At 36.9% G+C, this 18612-nt stretch overlaps 1 protein-coding gene across 1 annotated transcript in view; it reads right to left on the bottom strand.

Annotated features, from left to right (window-relative positions):
* LOC105524243 (thrombospondin type-1 domain-containing protein 7B) overlaps positions 1 to 18612 on the bottom strand; it is a 543827-nt gene that overhangs the window by 456118 nt on the left and 69097 nt on the right. Inside the window, exons 5-6 of the mRNA XM_011959437.1 lie at positions 7301 to 7492; positions 5380 to 5614 (exon numbers count right to left, since the gene is read on the bottom strand). Coding sequence (XP_011814827.1) covers positions 5380 to 5614; positions 7301 to 7492 — 427 coding nt within the window. The remainder of the gene's footprint in view (positions 1 to 5379; positions 5615 to 7300; positions 7493 to 18612) is intronic.

Here is an 18612-nt window from a genome sequence, read left to right as displayed (position 1 = left end):
TGAGCATAACAAGAGAAAGAAAGATGACTGACATTATCAGGATACAGTGTTATTTAAACAAGCTACTCTGGTAAGGAAAATTTATATCATACTTTAGTCAAGATAAGAAAACATTCCTAAGTCTCTTACTAATTTTTTAAGGTCTTCTAAAAATGAATTGACCTGCCATTTATTCTAACTCCTCTTCAACCTCTCCTGGTACATAGCTGGGAATGAAAACACAACTTGAGCAATGCCGACTTCCTGTGCCCAGGAGTCACAAGGGTTCCCACATGGACCCACCCAACCCTCAAACATTCACAAAACAGCCTGGAAATTTTTGTGGCGCAACACTTCAAACTTTCTATAGAGAGTTGCTAACTATCTCAGGAACTCTACCCGCTTCAATTAGGAGTAGGAGTTAATCTCTTTTAGGGAACTGATATTGTCCATTTTATTGACTCTTTATTGGCGTCACTCACCATAAACACTCACTGAGTAATACTTGAACTCTCCGTGATATGGCCCTTTCTCTCTCAAGTCCAAAAGAATGAGTATCATTCCCTCAAGAGCAAAGGTCAAGCTTAGGTTACAGTGCTATCACAGAAGACATGAACTGTGGGCTTTCCTGGAAATGCAAGTTATTTTTGGTTTGATAAGGGCCAAATATTTTCTTGCAACTGAAATTGTCTTTTTGTCACTTCCCCTGCCAATGAGGTTTACCTTTTCCTCAGGGATTCAACTTTTCTTCATATTTATCTACACATTGTCTATCATTTCATGCATCGTCACATTTCCAATTTCCATAAATTTTCTCATAGTCCTCAAAAATAGTCTTTGGCTATTAGCAACCTAGGCACGCCCCAATTTCTTAAAACGGTAAAGTTAGTTTTCTGTATCACTGTATTGTCACTGACAGAGAAAAGACTTTTGATAACTTTTGGGCTGCTGATGCTGTGTGTGTACATACACGCACATGCTGTACATACACTAATTTTGAGTGCCTTGATGGCAGAATTCCATTTTATATCATGTCTTAAAAATCCCATATTTAGCTCAGTGTAAATGTTTAGTAACAGTAAGTGAATGATTGAAGAGTATTCTGTGCTACTGAAGCCTGAAGACAAATAAATCCCTGGGGAATATTAGGCTTATTTCTCCAGCTATTTCCTCAACAAAACTGAAGCCTTGAAACCCAGAGAAACAGATGGATTCACTTTTTAGTTAGTAAGCATATATGACCCCTTGCCTTTTGTCAAAATTTAACTTCCTGCTTTCATGTAATACTCTGATTTTGGATTAGCAATGCTCTCCATAAAAGGGAATAAATTCTATTTCGATGAATATATTTTCCTGGACTTGCACTGGAATGTTCTATAACTCTTGTCTCTTGGCCTCATTGTAGGCTTCAGTTTTATTTATTTATTTATTTTTAAGACAGAGTTTCTCTCTTGTTGCCCAGGCTGGAGTGCAATGGCGTGCCATATCAGCTCACTGCAAGCTCCACCTCCCAGGTTCAAGCGATTCTCCTGCCTCAGCCTCCCGCGTAGCTGGGATTACAGGTGCCTGCCCCCACACCCAGCTAATTTTTGTATTTTTAGTAGAGATGGGGTTTCACCATGTTGGCCAGGCTGGTCTCGAACTCCTGACCTCAAGTGATCCACCTGCCTTGGCCTCCCAAAGTGCTGGGATTACAGGCATGAGCCACCACGCCTGGCCAGCTTCAGCTTCTTATAAGCACTGTGCTGAAATACATCACATTGAGCTACAAAGACCTGCTGTTTTTTAGCTATGCCTACATGATTAGTCATCTGACCCAGGAACTGATGTATTCATCTCACTCAGCTAGATGGGGAAACCTGCCAAGCTTTTAAACATTAAATGTTTAAATGGAGCCATTTATTGCTATATCTCACAAAGTGCCAGTTGTTTTCACATTAAAGGCAGAAAGCACCTTATCAGGAACTTTGAAAGGCTTTGAGTTATGTGTTTTCAATCTTTATTATCATTCTTTTTTGTACACTGCCACTGGGGAAAGAAAAGCATTGAATAGTAAAACAAAACCAAACACAACTTCAGGAAGATCGCAACAAGCTCTCACTCTGATTCAGTTGTGCCCAGCTAGCTCTCATTTTCTGATATGATCAGTTCTATTACTCGTACAATGGTAACAGTCTCACCTGTACAATTACATGGAAACCAAAACACCAACCCAGGGACACAAGAACTTGCGAGAAACTCTATGCCTCTCAGTGCAGCGGGTTTAGTGATATAACATTATTTTGATCCACATCTTCCATGGAGTCATGCTTCCTTCTCTTTTCTGAAGGCTACTTTTGTCTAGGGTATTTTCTTCTTCCTTTCCATTTCTCTATCCCCATCCCAAAGATTTCATATATGACAGGGGATCTTTTCCCACTGCAATGAATTTCATGTGAAAAAGAGCAAAAGTATATTTCTGGAGGCATAGCAAAGGATACTCTAAATTGCTGATAATCTCCCTGGTGCTTCACCGGACACTAGGTATTATTTTCTTAGCTCAATTAATCTCATTAACCTCAAGAATTTTAATTAATTTCACTAAAGTCAATTCAGGATGCTCATGTTTAACAGGATTATTTGGAGACATACAGTAAGAATTAAAATTAGGTTGTTAAGTCTCCAGCCTCATTAACAGTACAGAAAGTAATTAGCAGTCTTTATATTTGTATGTGTATGTTAGGGAAAACATCTGTACAATTGATTTTTCTGTGCTGGTAAACCACAGCAAAACTGGAGATGATTTACTGTAATAATAATATTTCAGTCTCACTTATGTACATTTTAAAACAAATGCATATTAGCTTATGAATTATGTTTTAAACCACACACTTCTGTTCCTGTGATTTTTTTCTTAAATCATCTTTAACATTTGAGTAAGCTGATGTGCTCAGAAACCTTCATAAAACTGTTATTTAAAGTAATAATGATGATGCAAGAAGAAATAGACGCTGATTTGAACATATAACTCAACTTTTTCTGTCCGAATAGCCCTTTAAAATATGATGATAATTCATGGAATAGGTATTAGTCTCAATTCTAACACCCTTTTGCTAAAAAACAAACAAGTTACATTCATGTCCTTGAATTTTCCTGTCATGGTGGTTCAAAGATGAAAAGCTTTGTGGAAGGGAGATCAGGCTTCACGCATGCTAAAATTTTTCATCACTATAAAAAATAACAGTTTGCTGCATTTTATGTAGGGTTACTCCTACATCTAAGCCATACTTACTTTGTATATTCATTCTAATCTTTTGTGCATCTTTTCTTAAGCAGTTGAAAATTTAGGTCATAAAAATAAACATTTTCTAGGCTTCAATTCTTCTCAGATAAAAGGAGTTCTCATGTCTGCATAACACCTTTATAAAACTTACAGAACTTTACCATAACCTCATGACTTAGGTTATCACCTGAAGCAGGTGATACTGAATGTTACTGTCCATATTTGTCTATAACTTCCATTGATCCATTGGTCCAATCAATCCATGTGGTGCTATGGCTACCAGGCAAGTTGAAAAATACAACTGATACAAGTTGACATTTCCAAAAACACTGCTAGCAATGTAGAGTTAGGTTCTAGAGCAAAAACAGTATTTATGAGCTAAAAAGAGCAGGTCATATGTACAACATGTTCACTACTTTTCATGACAGTCCTCTTTAACACAGTTTATCATGGGAGACTAAATGTTTTTCTTGAAGCAAAAGAGAAACATCAGCTTCCCTTGATCTTCATATCCAATCCTTGGCAAACCTACCACTCCTCTACACATAGGTTTAGTTCATTCATAAATCCCAGAAATGTTTATACTAACTACCTGCCAGATGCTGTGCTAGACTGGGGTTGGAACAAGAAAGAACACCCAATCCCAGAACTCTGGGAGCTACATTTAGGAGAAGAGAAAGGTGAGATGTTCCAGTCTATGCTTCCCTTCAAGTCACAGTGTGAGTTGCAAATACATGACTCCATGTGTATTTGCAAAACCATCCGCTCATCAGATGCTCTAACACAAGCACTGGGCAGTGTCTGGCCAGTCTGCACTCTATCCACCATAAGCAGTTCATTTCCCATAACGGAGCTTGCGTGACTTTCCTTACACAGGGCCAAAGTGGCTTCCATGACAGTGTGGATCAGGCCCAGAGCCCTTCACCGTGGTTCCCCGGACGAAATTATTCAGTGTTTCCATTGCTCATGAGAGAAACACAAATTAAATTGAATTAGGCAGAATACTGAATGTATTTTCATATTTTGCCATGGAGGGCAGGGTGTAGTCAGTAGGGACACGACCACGGTTCAGTGCTGCCAGGATTTGTTCCAATTGCGTATCTGTTTCTTCCTGAGCATCAGAATGAATCTCTCCTTTTACTTTTTCCACAAGACCTGACCTTGTCTATGGCAACCCTCAGCTCATATGCTTAGAGTATCATGAACAGAAAAAAATGTTTCCTTCTCCCAGCTTGAAAATCCCTGGGGAGACACTCTGTGTTGCCTAGCTTATGACGCTAGACCAAAGCTGGCAGCAGCTCATCCTTGTGTCCCACACCCTGTGCTTGGAGTGGGGTCTCTGAATATGGCCACTGGGAATCTCGCCAGATAGACCACTCACAAGTCTCTCTATAATGCATAGGGCCCTTCTGTTTTCTTCCTTACCAGCCTTGCCACAGGAACTTTAGGAAAATATACATCTCCTCATTTGATCTAGTGATAAAACTCCCACAGCCAGTTCTTTAGTCAATTACTTTTTTTCCTCCCATCATTTGCAGTTGTTCTTGATCCTTTTTGGCATCTATATCCTAGTTTCCAAGCCCATATTTTCCTACTGTCTGTAAAACATTTTATATCTCCATGTACAGAAAGTATAACATGCATGAGATTGTAAGCCATCCAAGGGCATGGATTCATTTAGTCTAATTAGAATGGTTGTAGTATGGATATATCTATTTAATGCAGGAAAGATCTGTGGAGTTTAAAGAAGAGTAAGACACAACCCTTTAATGCAAAGCCCAGAACCTAGCTTTATGTTGATCTCATCTTTATGTGATTTGAGAAGATTAAAACATACTGAGGTCAGCTCTAGAAAATTTGTTTGATTATTCAAACACATTCAATGTTTGTGGACACTATTCATTTTTATCTATGTACTGATATATTAATACATATTATAAATGTACCAATGATACATACCATAACTGTGTTTATCCTTGTTTGAGGCACATGTTTTAATCTTTAACAGTCAAACAGCAACAACAAACCCTCTTACTCTATCAGAGACCCAGAAATATCTATATCTTGATAAATGCTTTCAACTAAAAATACTCAACATGAAATAATCAAATGCATTTTCAGTAACAGGGTAATAATACCTTTTGGTCATCACTTGTCCCACATGACTCTTGACACAGAAGACCCTCCGAGTCTGAATGCCTACACCACACGTGGCTTCTCCATTCCAGCCAATGGTTGCATTAAGGGCAGTTACCAATGTGTCCTCAGAACAAGGGCCCCAAGGTGATGTCTCCCAGTAAAGTTGCATACAGGAATGGTCATTACACAAACGATGCTCTTGGAGAGCCTGACTAGGGGGACATGGCTTTCCACCTGCCAAAAATAAGAACAAAAGATAAGACATAGTTGTTGCTGTTGTTGCTGTTCTTGTTTTTGTTATTTCTGCTGTTTTAATGGTCTAGAGAAATAGCTTTGCTGACATAGCTTTCCAAAGACGTGAGCCACTGTGCTGTTCTTTCCAATCTAAGAACAGGGATTTTTGTCCTGAGCAACACCTGAGGATAATATTGTGTGTTCTTTTTCACTAAATAACAAGCGGCAGTCCACATCAATTAGATTTTAAAATTAATTGACTCTATTGCCCACCACTGCAGCATGTATCTCTGAGATAAAACTCCAAAGAAATCTGCTTTTCAAAAAATATCTTTATGCTTCATGTATTAGTTAGAATAGTCTATGACTTCGAAGTGATATTATCTTGAACACACACACACACACACACAAAACACACACACACACATACCCCTTACGCAGCATGGTCTTCCTTTCCTATGAAAGGCATTATTTTTCTAAGAGAACCATTTTAAGACACCCATCCTCCATCAAGCAGTGCATTTCACTGCAATTTGAGAAATCCAGAAATATCTGTTAATGTTTGGAAAAGAGAGCCCCTCCTTAAACTCTGAAATAATACCTGACAATGTGCTATCCCCTGGCAGGAAGACCAGACATACATGCATCCGTAGACTCTTGGATGAGTCAGACAATCCAATTTCATTATTGCCCTTTTCACAACATTTTTATTTCCATATAAAAAGTGGTATTTATCTAAAGCATCGATCTTTTCCTACTCTTCCACACTTTAATGGTTTATTCAGTGGGCCAAATGCCCAAGAATTGTGACCTTGGTTTTGTTATTCTTGATTTTTTTTCCCATTCACCCCGTCCGGAAATATAAAAGACAAGAGCAGAAACCAACTTCACTTTAAGAATATGAAAATCTTCATTTATCTTGACCCTGGCCCTATTTCTCAGGATCAAAGAACAGAAACTTACTTAAAAAGTAGTTTCTCACAGCCAGTGGCCATGCTGTCCTGCTGTTCTAACTGAGCCATGGGCAGAAAAAGCCAAGGGAGGGCATGAAAGAAATGACGTGTGCTGGAGATAGAGACCATCACCGTAAATTACTGGAACAGCTGCTCCTGTAATTTGTTCTGATGTCACCTGCTTATATTCTCATAGCACTTTTTAGCTTCATCAAAGCCATTTTCACAGTCTTCATGCTGTGCCTCCCTCCTGCAGAATGCTGGCATGACACAACAGGATACCAGCATGCATGGATCAGGTAGTTTGCAGATGTTAGTGACAGTTCCCAGTTGAGAAGCCATGTCTTCTGATTACTAATTTGAAGCTCTTTTTACTAAGCATAGTCTAATTATGTTCCCATGCACAAGCTATCTTCAGTTTGGATGTGTGTCAACCAAACTCTGCCTTCTTGTCTAAGAAGGGTATTGAAAAATAACATCCATCTGATTGCCATGGTCCATACACAGGTATGTGGTAAAGCAATTCATGTAAATGAGTGAACCCAGCATAGCTAAACTAGAGGATCAAAGCTAAAAGCATAGAGGGAAATGAAACGGTTAACTTGGATTCAGGGAATAGAGATATCATCTATGTGTGACTATTTCTTCCATATAAACTTCTCTATCACCAATGAGGAAAAATGATAATAATTGAGCTAATGCATCCAGAGTGAAAACATTTTCTGTTACTCACCTTCCCCAGCCAGTGCCAGGATAGTTCTTGACCTGGTCTGTTTCCCATCTGAGTTTTTATTTGAACAGGACTGGGAACAGGATGACCACTCCGTCCACTCGCTCACCACACAGTCCATTCGGCAGGGAATTTCACAAGCCTTCCTCTCAGGAGGAGGTGGTACTGGGCAAAGACTCCCTGATACCTCTTCTCCTACAATCAACAAGATCAAGACAGTTGGTGATTAATGCACAATCAAGGCTAGTCCAAGGAACAGTTAGGCTCACTGCTTTATCTATTACTTCAGTTTAAACTACCAAAAAAAAAAAAAAAAGAATCCAGAAATGTCTGTTAAAGTTTGGAGAAGATAGCCCCTCCTTAAACTCTGAAATAATACCTGACAATGTGCTATCCCCGACAGGAAGACCAGACATACATGCATCCATAGACTCTTGGATGAGTCAGACAATCCAGTTTCATTATTGCCAAATGGCTGAAGACAGTTTCTTCAGCCATTCACAATATTTACATCAGAAAAAACTGCCAGGAGATAATTTGGCATTTAGAAAGGTAGAGACTGCAGCAAAACTCCCATTTGTAATCCTTCAGAGAGACAAAGTTGACTTCTTTCAGAAACAATTGATCCATGGATGGCTGAAGACACATGTGGTAGATGTGTTACAGACAACCATATATAACAAGTATATGCTTTTCTTCAAAATGGAAGTCAGAGCCGTCCGTTCACCTAAAAACCACAATTTATGTTGAGCCTTCTAATCTACTAAATTAAAAGGGATTTTATAATTCTAGCTTTCTTTTGGGTACATTCACCTCCAAATATGCAACCTTATGCAAGATTATCACACAATGACTCTTGTTCTCCTTTTTCATGGTGGTAAATTATCCAAAACTAACATGAAACTGGACCTGTGGCTAAAGTTATGTTAACAAGTTGACATAAAGTGGACAGCCAGTCTGAAGTTCTCCCTAATACATTTACTATTCCCCCTTGAATAATCTAGTGCATTGCTAAACCAAAAATAACTATACTCAAAAATACTGCACAAACACACCAGTAGTCAAGGATCCTCAATTTTGCTATTGCCTCAGTGCCTTTCTATAAATACTATTTACAATCCTTTGATACCATATCATAGAACATGATTTTTCAGAAACTATAAAATAATGGAGTTTTATAATTAACAGATGTTAGGACTAAAGGGATAATTTCTAAGTAATGGAAAAATATCTCAAATGACTACAATGGCTTCTTAAAACTCTCAGCTTATTTATTTGCTATTATTAGAATTCAAATTTTCCTCTTTTATAGATAATAACTCAACTCTTACTATTCCCCTCATTCACAGTCTCCTCATAAAAACAGAGACACAAAGAATAGTGACATCATTTATTGTTTGAAATAACAACATAAAATGTGAAATGGCAACTATAGGAGGGAGGCAGTTTTGTTTGTATGACTTTATGGCTTTGAAATTCTCTTGTCATGATCTGGCTGAAACAAAAAAATAAATGCAAAGGGGACTAGTATTTATTGAACATCTCCTTGTGCCAGGCACTGTGTTTTGCATATATCACTCAGGCTTTGCATATGTTATTGAGTCCTCACAAGAAACTCTGAATGGCAAGTGTGATCCATCTCATCTCATAGATGAGGGCTCAGAGCAGAGGCTCAGAGAGGAAAGTTTGCTCATGCTTACACGGGCCTGAGCTAGGGAGCAAACTCGAACTCTCTGACTCTAAACTTCTGCATCTCCCATTAACCATGCTGTGTCTAATTCCAAGGAGATGGATATTCTTTTTCTGAGGAAGTAAATAAAACAAGCTGACAGTCAGCAAGACTGCCTGAAGGAGAAGATAGTGCACAGCTAATATCTGTATTCATATTTGTAAATGAGGCCAGGATCATTGCCCTTGAGGTACAAATAAAGCTTTTCAAGCATATTATGAGAAGTAATAGAGGTTCTAGCAGATAATCAAGCTGAAAGACCAGTTCCAATAATTCTCTCTTCAGTCTCAATCTATTTCCAGGTTGAGTCCACACTGCGTGTAACACACACACACCCAATACAGCACTTTCCCAAGTATAGAAGCAGGCAGTCCAAACAAAAGGCCCAACCTACATCTAATCAAAATTTAATTTCCACACTTGTGAATATTATTAAGATAATCTATACACAAAATATTTTAAAGCTATGTCTTGCAATAAACATTTTGAGGAACAAGATATTTGTTTACGGGTTTTATGAATAAAAGTAAGGGGAAAGGTGGGGAGTGTTGGGTTAAAAATAGTAACATTGGTTTCATTGCTGAAAAACTTCTCAGTGTTGAAAATGCCAATATATATTGTAAGTTTCCTAGAAGGGAAATGAGATGTAGTGCTTTTCATCTGTATTTGATGGGGGCCATACTTTTTGAAGAGCATCTGTCTCTTTCTTTCAGAAATGGTACTTTTATGAGTATGCTTTGAGAAAACTCTACATTAAAGAATTATAAAACTGTCAACTACTATTTGATGAGTAAATACTATGTCCAAGACATATGATGGGATAAAAATAGATGGGTTGACTGTTACTTATCTTTCTAGAGCTCATGATTAATGATGCAGATGAGCTATTAACACATAAAAGTAAAACCAAGCCCAAAAGTAAATGTCAAGTTGCAACTGTGTGATTCAAACGTAAAATATTTTAGTGATTCAGAGGATTGGCATGGTTCCCTCCAATAAGGGAAATAAAAGGGCTGAGAACTTGTGGCAAGGATGGAGGATATTTCAGGCATTGGAAGGATCAGCAAAGGTTACGTAGGAAAATATGAGGTATCTGGAAGATAGTTAATACTGAAGGTGTGTCATGAAAAGAGAAAGCCTATCTTGGAAGAATTATTTGACATCAAATTCCAACTGATCTAGACAGAAACGTAAGTTTTATTATATTTCTGCCTTCCTTAAATTCCCAGGTACTCAGGTTTCCCGTGACCCAAATTTACCATCCTCCCTGTCATTATGTTTAGTGTTCTCAGTATTCACTTCAGGCGCTCAAATACTTTTAAAAATCTCAGCCTTTTTATAAGCTGATATACCTATTTCCTCAGTGAACTTTAATGTCAATACTCCCACCAACACCAACCTTTTGATAGTTTGGCTATACAGGCTAATTCAGAAAAGTGAACAAATAGATCAGAACTTCAGGGAAGCCAAACTAATAGTCATAAGCATCCTGTAATTCCTGTGGGAGTTATTTTAAAAGAAATCTTGAAAAAACAAACAAACAAAAAAAACTGCACAATGGTGTCTAAGCTGCAATGTGTCTAGCCAGACTCAATTAAGTGTATTAAGGTGAATTGTAGCTACCAACATTTACTCACTTAAGGACACCACTTAACATTTTTGAACATCAATTATGTCACTTGTAGGAATAAAATAATAACATTTACCTTTTAGAGCTATTCTAAGGATTAGGATTCATTTATTCAACATACATATCAAGGTATCTAACACATGGTGAGCTCTCAATATATGGGAACCTTAAAAAATGTCTTTGCAAAGACATATACCACACAAAAAAAACAAATTTAGTCTTCATCTGAAATCTAGATATTTATGTCACAGTCATGGAAAGCACTTGCTTTACTATTCATATTTGTGTACAAATGACAATCAACAGTTTCACAGATTGGTTTACATAAAATATTTAAAAACTTATAATTATACGGATCCTTTTATTGACATGGTTGGCTAATCTAAACCATCTAAGAGCCAAAAATAAAGCACTTGAGCCTAAATAACCTCATCTGCCCATATACATTGGTATAATTATCTTCCCATTGTGCAGAGAGAACCCATCTCAGAAGAGGAACACTTATGCTTTCCTGTTTTTATTTTCTTGGATCGATCAATGAGATCACGGAAATCTCAGGCAAGCATGGAAAATAAAGCCCCACATAGTTCAAAAGCTTAGCCATTAAAAGTAAATTTCACAAGCTCAGATAATCTAATGTCATAATAAAATGGAATATATTTAAGAGGGAAATTGAATTCATCTTTCAAAAAGCCTCTATACAATTATTCCCAGCACTCACCAGGCTCCCAGGGATCAATAACAGCAAACTCTCTGTTCTCTCCTCGTGGAATAGACTTATTTAAACCAGTTACGATTCTGGGAAAAAGGAACGTGGTGCTGCTTTGACCGTATCACTTGGGATTTTGAAAAATAATTTAATGTGATGAAATTCACATAACATAAAATTAACTGTTTTAAAGTAAACATTTCGGTGGCATTTAGCACATTCACAATAGTTACAAAATATTTTAATCACTCAAAAGCAAAGCCCCATATGCATTGAGCAGTTTCTGTTACCTCTTCCCTGCAGCCTCTGGAAACTGCCAATTTACATTCTTTCTGTCTCTATGGATTTATTTATTCTGAATATTTTATATATGCTTGTGATGTTTTGCATCTGGCTTCTTTAAGCATAGTATTTTGGAGGCACATTCACCTTACAGCATGTTTCAGAACTTCATTCCATTTTATGAATGAACAATATTTCATTGTATGTATATACTGAAATGTGTTTATTCGTCTGTTGATGGACATTTGGGCTGTTACCATATTTTGGTTACTATGAATACTACTGCTATGAATATGCATGTGCATATCCTTGTTTGAATACCTGTTTCTACTTATTTGGGATGTACATCTAGGAGTGGAATTCTGGAGTCACATTTATCACTCAATTTTGCTGGCTGGTGATTCTGGGGGCTGTGGCATAGATATCCAGAGGAATAGGCCCTGGCTACAGTTCACACTACTCTTCTAATACCTGCCCATTCTCAGCAGAATCAAAAGCACTTGGACACAACAAAGATTCTTAACATATAAATATACTCAAGATCACTTATGAATGTTTCTTTTTTCAGTTCAAAGGTATATACCAATTAAAAATAAAATACAAATAGCATGTATATTTTATAAAAATAAACAAACAGCACAGTCTATAATTCTTAGTTTCTGACCCTAGAGTACAGGTGTCCAAAGAGAGAAAGAAAAAATAAAGATATGAACAAAATAGAAAGACAAAGAAAATTAAAAAAACCTCGAAAACCATGAATCCACAGTGTAATTTGAAAAGTAGACCAACACTTTGTTATGATACAAACTTCCAACTACCTTACTCATCCAAAAATAATGCATACTGGGTACTTTATTGATATTTCCTCTTGTATGCTATTACACTATGGAAAATAATGAAACAGTTATCGAAAATACTCTACATGTCATAAAATTTTATGTCCTATTTAAATCTAAGAAAAGAATGCCAATAAACCTTGATTAAATGCTTGCCCACAGCTAAGTAAGATATCAACAGACAGTACGTAGCAAATTCAGTGGAACTCATATGCATTTAATTCCATTTTTAAAATCTAAATATTATGTCCTCAAAAGCAAGTAGCCCCTGGCCACTTCTGGATTGAGACCCTAACCATCTAAGGAAATGTTTATACTCAGAATCAATAAAATATGGAACAAAAGCTAAGGGCAAAACAGAAGCTATTTACAACATCCTAATATTGCCAACAACACAATTAATGTCTCCTCTTGCTAGTTTCAGAATTGGAAGCCTATTTGTCTATGTAGCTCACACATATAAGAAGATACATAAAGAAACTTGATGTCAAATATTATAGTAACAAAAACAACATCAACAACTGCAATAAAATAACAACAGCATCTGACATTTGGGAAAGCTTAGAGTGGACTAAACTCTAGCTAACCACATCACATGCAGTATTTCACTGAATATTCATATTAATATCATTAGCTTGGCACTATTGTTACACCTGAGGCATGAAGAAGTTAAAAAACTTGCTCAAAGTTTTTTCCTTACACAGCCAGTGTCTGAGCTGGGTTTGGAAAGCAGATCTGCAATATGTAATAAGCTCAGTTCTTATCCATTAGGGGTTGTGTTGCTTTCTGGTTCATATCTCACATGTATCTTTCTCTTTACATTACTTCTAGATAATACTAAACCATGAATAAGGGACTCTACACAATTCATTATCAGCCCATCAGTAAATCTAGCATGAGGGGAGCAACCCCAGAAGAGTGGGCACCTTGATTATTTTGGAACTGCATCATGGCATGGGGTGGAATTACACAATGCTTTTCAAACATAGAAAAGATAAGTAGATGAAAGAGAGTTCAGAATGAAGAGATGGGTGGAAGTGATAGAATACAAGGCCACATAAGTAAAGACTCAAGTCGGGAGATTTAGCAAAAACTGTACAATGTATGGTGAGCTAAATTACACAAACACAGGCAAAAAATATAATAATGATGTAAAGATGCTCACAAAGTGAAAAACAACGAAGTTCTAAGAGTTGATAGAAGTAAAGAAAGAGAATACAGAGCAAAGGCTAAAATGAACATGGGAGGAAAACCCAAAAGAGACATTAAAAAGAAAATACTTGAGATAAGAAACAATAGCAATAATAAACAATAAGAAACAGTATTTCCAAATAAACACGATTACAAAGGCCAGGAGTTAGCTAAAATTGCATCCATGTGGCAGGTGAGCTATTTGTTTCAGAAGCCTAACCGGGAAGGTATACAAAGTTCTTCAACATACAATAATATAATAATAGTAGCTAACAATTTGATCACCTAGGATGTACCCAGAAACATACTGTTATGTTCTACAAGTATTAGCTTATTTAACCCTCAAAGCATTAATATCAGTAAACACATACATAGTACTTAATAGATGTCAGTTTCTGCTCCAAGTGAATCATCTATATTAATTCATTTAAATTTCACAATAGTCCTTTGTGGGAGCTATCTTTATTAATAAAGTCACTGTGTCTCCGGTAAGTTAAATATTCTGTGTAGAAACAAACACAAGTAAATGGTGGAGCTTGAATTTGGACATGGACAACCTAGTCAGAGTATGTTTCTTAATCATGATGCTCTACTGATACTCAAGCGTTCTATTCTCTCTCAGGACAATTTATGTACCTGGCTACAGAAGGCTCAATCCAGTGGAAAGTCAGTCAGTGTAGTGTAAGTATGATCACACCTTTAGTACATGAATAGCGTACCATGTGTTACTCAAGGTGAGAGGAGATGCCAAAGAGCAGAAACGGACTCTATGATTTAGGAGCAAACTGCAGTTGCTCAAAAACAACAAATCAAGCAAAAATCTAACAAAACATCTTAGTGGTTGTGTTAGTTCATTCTCACACTGTTATAAAGAACTACCTGGGTAATATATAAAGGAAAGAGGTTAAATTGGCTCATGGTTCCACAGGCTGTACAAGAAGTATGGCTGGAGAGGCCTCAGGAAACTTACATCATGGCAGAAGGAGGAGCAGTCACACCTTACAGGGCCGAGTTAGGAGGAAGTAGGGGTTGGGGGATACTGCACACCTTTAAACAAACAGATCACATGAGAACTCCCTGTCAAGAGAATAGCAAGGGGGATATCTGCCTCCATGTTCCAGTCACCTCACATCAGACCCCTCTTTCCAATATTCGAGATTACAGTTCAACATGAGAATTGGGAAGAGTTGGGTAGAGTCACAAATCCAAACCACATCAGTGCTGAAATGTTACATAGAGGGGGTCCAGTCACACATTCCAGGAGGAAGCAATCACTATTTTATATTTGTGTAAAGAGTTTGAAAATTACTATAACTAAAATGCAGGACAAAAACTTTGTTGTTGTTGTTGTTCCTAAAAATAATGCCAACTTGTTGATAAACCTTTCAGCTTGGTAGTCAGGGTGGATGAGAACAGGGTAAGAAGGTATCCATTTAAAGTAACTTAGCACTGGATGGTAAAACTCGATGTTTCAGAGTTAACTCAATCTCAGGTTTTCAATGTTTCTCCTCTGTCTCTTTTCTCATTTTCTCTGGGCAGCAGTCAAGGGTCAGAGAAACATGTATGTAACAATGTTGGACACTATTGTGTGAATTTTGTTGGTTCTCCAACTGAGTTACTGCCATCAAATTGGTCTTTGTGCATTATTACCTAGTCTTGAAAGTGCACCTGTAGCCACTGCGAATTTCTAGGGCCCATGACACGGTTTTCCTATCTTCTGGTGCACATACTTCACAGCCACCTATACCTGACTCCAAGCAAGTTCTAGTTTCCTGGAGTAGCCAACATTTCCACAGTCCACACAGGGGCATTCGGGAATTTCAGGACCATCCCCACATGATAAACAGGCCTGGAGGACCTGGGTTGGAGGGTGGGTAGCAGGTAGCTCAGGCCCACTCTGTGTCTAAACACAGGGAACCATTTTCTCTGCTTTCAGTTTCCTTTTAACCTATCTGAAATTTCCATAGTTGTCATTTCCTCAGCCCATCATTTCATCCACAGAATGAGAGGGGCCAGGGACTCTCACCATCTACGGTCTTCTCCACATCCTCCCCAGGCTCCTCATTTCTGACCTAGGAAGCCAGCAATGTGAGATCCAGGCTTATGCTAACACTCTACACTCTAGTCCTTTGGCTTTCCTTTATGGTATTTGAAGGGAGCTATGTGGGATTTACCAAGCACTATTCTATACGCCTGGCTCTTGCATATGAATTACTGACTTCCGGACTTACTGTCTCTGATGTGAGCTCCATTTTGTGGCACTAACTCTTGTCTGTATGTTTGTATCTGAGGTATAATTATCACAATTTTTCCAGTGCATGCCTCAGAAATCAACAGGGGGAGGGTTTCTTGCCCACGAAGGTGTACAAGAAAAAAGCAGACTGCAACATCTCAAAATATGATCTGATGACATCTACTTAATGTGGAAAGCTTATTTCTCATGAGAGTTTTACAGAAAAACTGTATAATTTTCAAAAGATGAATCCAGAATAAAAGAATAAAATGAATAAGTGACCTCTGTAATATAGAAAATGCTTCTTCAAAAGGAAAAGACTGCAACAAGTAAACAGTGCATTATAATGGACAGAATAGTTGAGGAGTAGTTGGGACGTCTAGATTTCAGTTCTGCTTTTGACACTTATCAAAATGTAACGTTGGAAAATTATTAAGTTTGTTAGGCCTAAGATACCTGCCATAAGTGGAGGGAAGGGCAGTACTAACATTTCTGATTATATCATTGGGTTTGATGATGGATCAAAGAGGGCAATAGAAAATAATATTTAGAAAATTGCAAACACCATTTATACATAATGTGATTTTCTTATTATTGGTAAAAATGAGGATAAAGGACATTCCAAATAGAAAAATGATTTGAGTTAAAGATACTATGTCTCTTCTCCATCCTAATTTTGTCTTAGCTAGAAAAGTATAAGAGGAACTGAAAGGATTATAAAGTCAGAAATAATATTACTCATTTCATTTAGATGTCTTGCTAGCTCTGCAGAAAAGAATCTGGACCAGCTTCAATATGAGGTATACCTTTACAAAGTACTTCAAGTTATCTAGAAGTTTCTTAAATAGTTAAATAATCAAAACTTTTAAGTCAGACTGGGTAAGTCAATAGAGTAAATTGGTAACACATCACTAAACAATAATCATTTATCTCTGTAACTAACCTTCAGAAACATAACTTTAATGTCTGTACATGGGAAATGTATGGTAATTTATTTAACTACCTCACTATAATTGCACAATTAAGATGTTTTCAATTTCTCTGTGATAAATAACACCCCAAAAATAGTTTTGACCATAACACGTTGATTACTTTCCTAAGAATAGATTTCTTGAAATGGAAAAACAAAGTCAAAAAACATAAACTTCATCAAAGTTCTTAGTAGAAAAAGTTGTGCGTTTGCTTTTTTTCCATTATTTATCATCACACATAGCTTTTTAATGTACATTCAATAAAATTCACTCTTCGTAGTTGTATAGTTCTATAGGTTCTGGCAAATGCACACTCTTGTATCCATCACCAAAATCACAAAGCCAGACAGTTCTATCACCACTAAAAAGTTCCCTTATGGGGTCCCCCCGCATTCAATACTTTCCCATCAGTTCTAACTTTTGGGAACGACTGATAAGGCATTGTCCCTATAGTTTTGCTTCCCTCCTCCCCCAGAACGTCATATATATATAAAATGATACAGTCTGTATCCTTTGAGGTCCTACTTCTTTCACATAGCAAAGTGCATTAGGTTCATCCATGTTACTGTCTCTATGAATCAGTCATTCTTTTTTTGTTGCTGAATAGCATCGCATGTATGGATGTAGCAGGTTTTGATTATCCATTCTCCTGCTTAAAGACTTTTGGGTTGTTTCCAGGTTTTGGCGATTGTGAATAAAGCTGCTATGTAAGATTTTGTGTGACTACAAGTTTTCATTTCTCTTGAGTGAAATAATCAAGGTTGAAATCAAGGGTGAAATGTATGAGAGTTCTACATTGTTCTAACTGTTCTACACCCTTAATAGCACTTTGGTATAACCAGTTTCTTTCTGTTCTTTATTGAATTGTTGTCATTCTTATAGGTGTGTAGTGTTATTAAACTGTATTCTTAATTTGCACTTTCCTATTGACTAATGATGCCTCTTTTCATGTGCTTATTTGTCATCTGTATATCTTTGGTGAAGAGTCTTTTCAAACCTTTGGCTTATTTTTTTAATTGAGTTTTTTTTTTATGTTGAGTTTTGTAAGTTCCTTGTATATTCTAGAAAGAAATTATTTGTCACACATGTGATTTGAAAATTTCTTTTTACAGTCTTTTCCTTTTTTTCATTTTCTTAACACTGTCTTCTGCAGAGAAAACGTTTTAATTTTGCTGAAGTCATCTTATTAACTTTTTCCTGTATAGATTGTGCTTTGGTGCTGTATTGTTTGTATTTAAAAATACAAATTTTCAGGAAGGAACAGAAAATACATTGCTCTATGCATACACACAAAAAAGAGAGCTGAAACTTCTATATTAGGATCTATAATTTTATAATTTTGGATGCAGTGAATTCTCCAACCAGTGTGTCCTAGTACACAACACCAACACTAGTTTTCACCTACAGTTCTAGAGCACAATTTTTCCATAGTGGATGTTCACTGAAGTAACAACTGAGAGTCTAGCACTATAACATCCTGACAACCTGTATGATGCCATGAAAATTACCTTGTGGCTAAAAATTATTTAGTAACCATTGAGTATAATGCACCATGATGAAGGTGGGATTTGTCTTTTATAACACTGCACAAACATCTGGCACAATGTCAGCCACATAGTAGGTCTCAATAAATTTTGGATGAAGAAGTAAATGAGAAGTAAAGGGAAAGATGGTTAGTCTACTTAATGTATAAGCAATCTTTTGCTTTTACAGGATTTGCTCCTAATAGTTTTT

This window comes from Colobus angolensis, unplaced genomic scaffold, assembly GCF_000951035.1.
Source record: "Colobus angolensis palliatus isolate OR3802 unplaced genomic scaffold, Cang.pa_1.0 Scaffold492, whole genome shotgun sequence".
NCBI lineage: Eukaryota > Metazoa > Chordata > Mammalia > Primates > Cercopithecidae > Colobus > Colobus angolensis.
The sequence above is the reverse complement of the archived record's forward strand: the minus strand, read 5'-3'. Positions and strand labels throughout refer to the sequence as shown.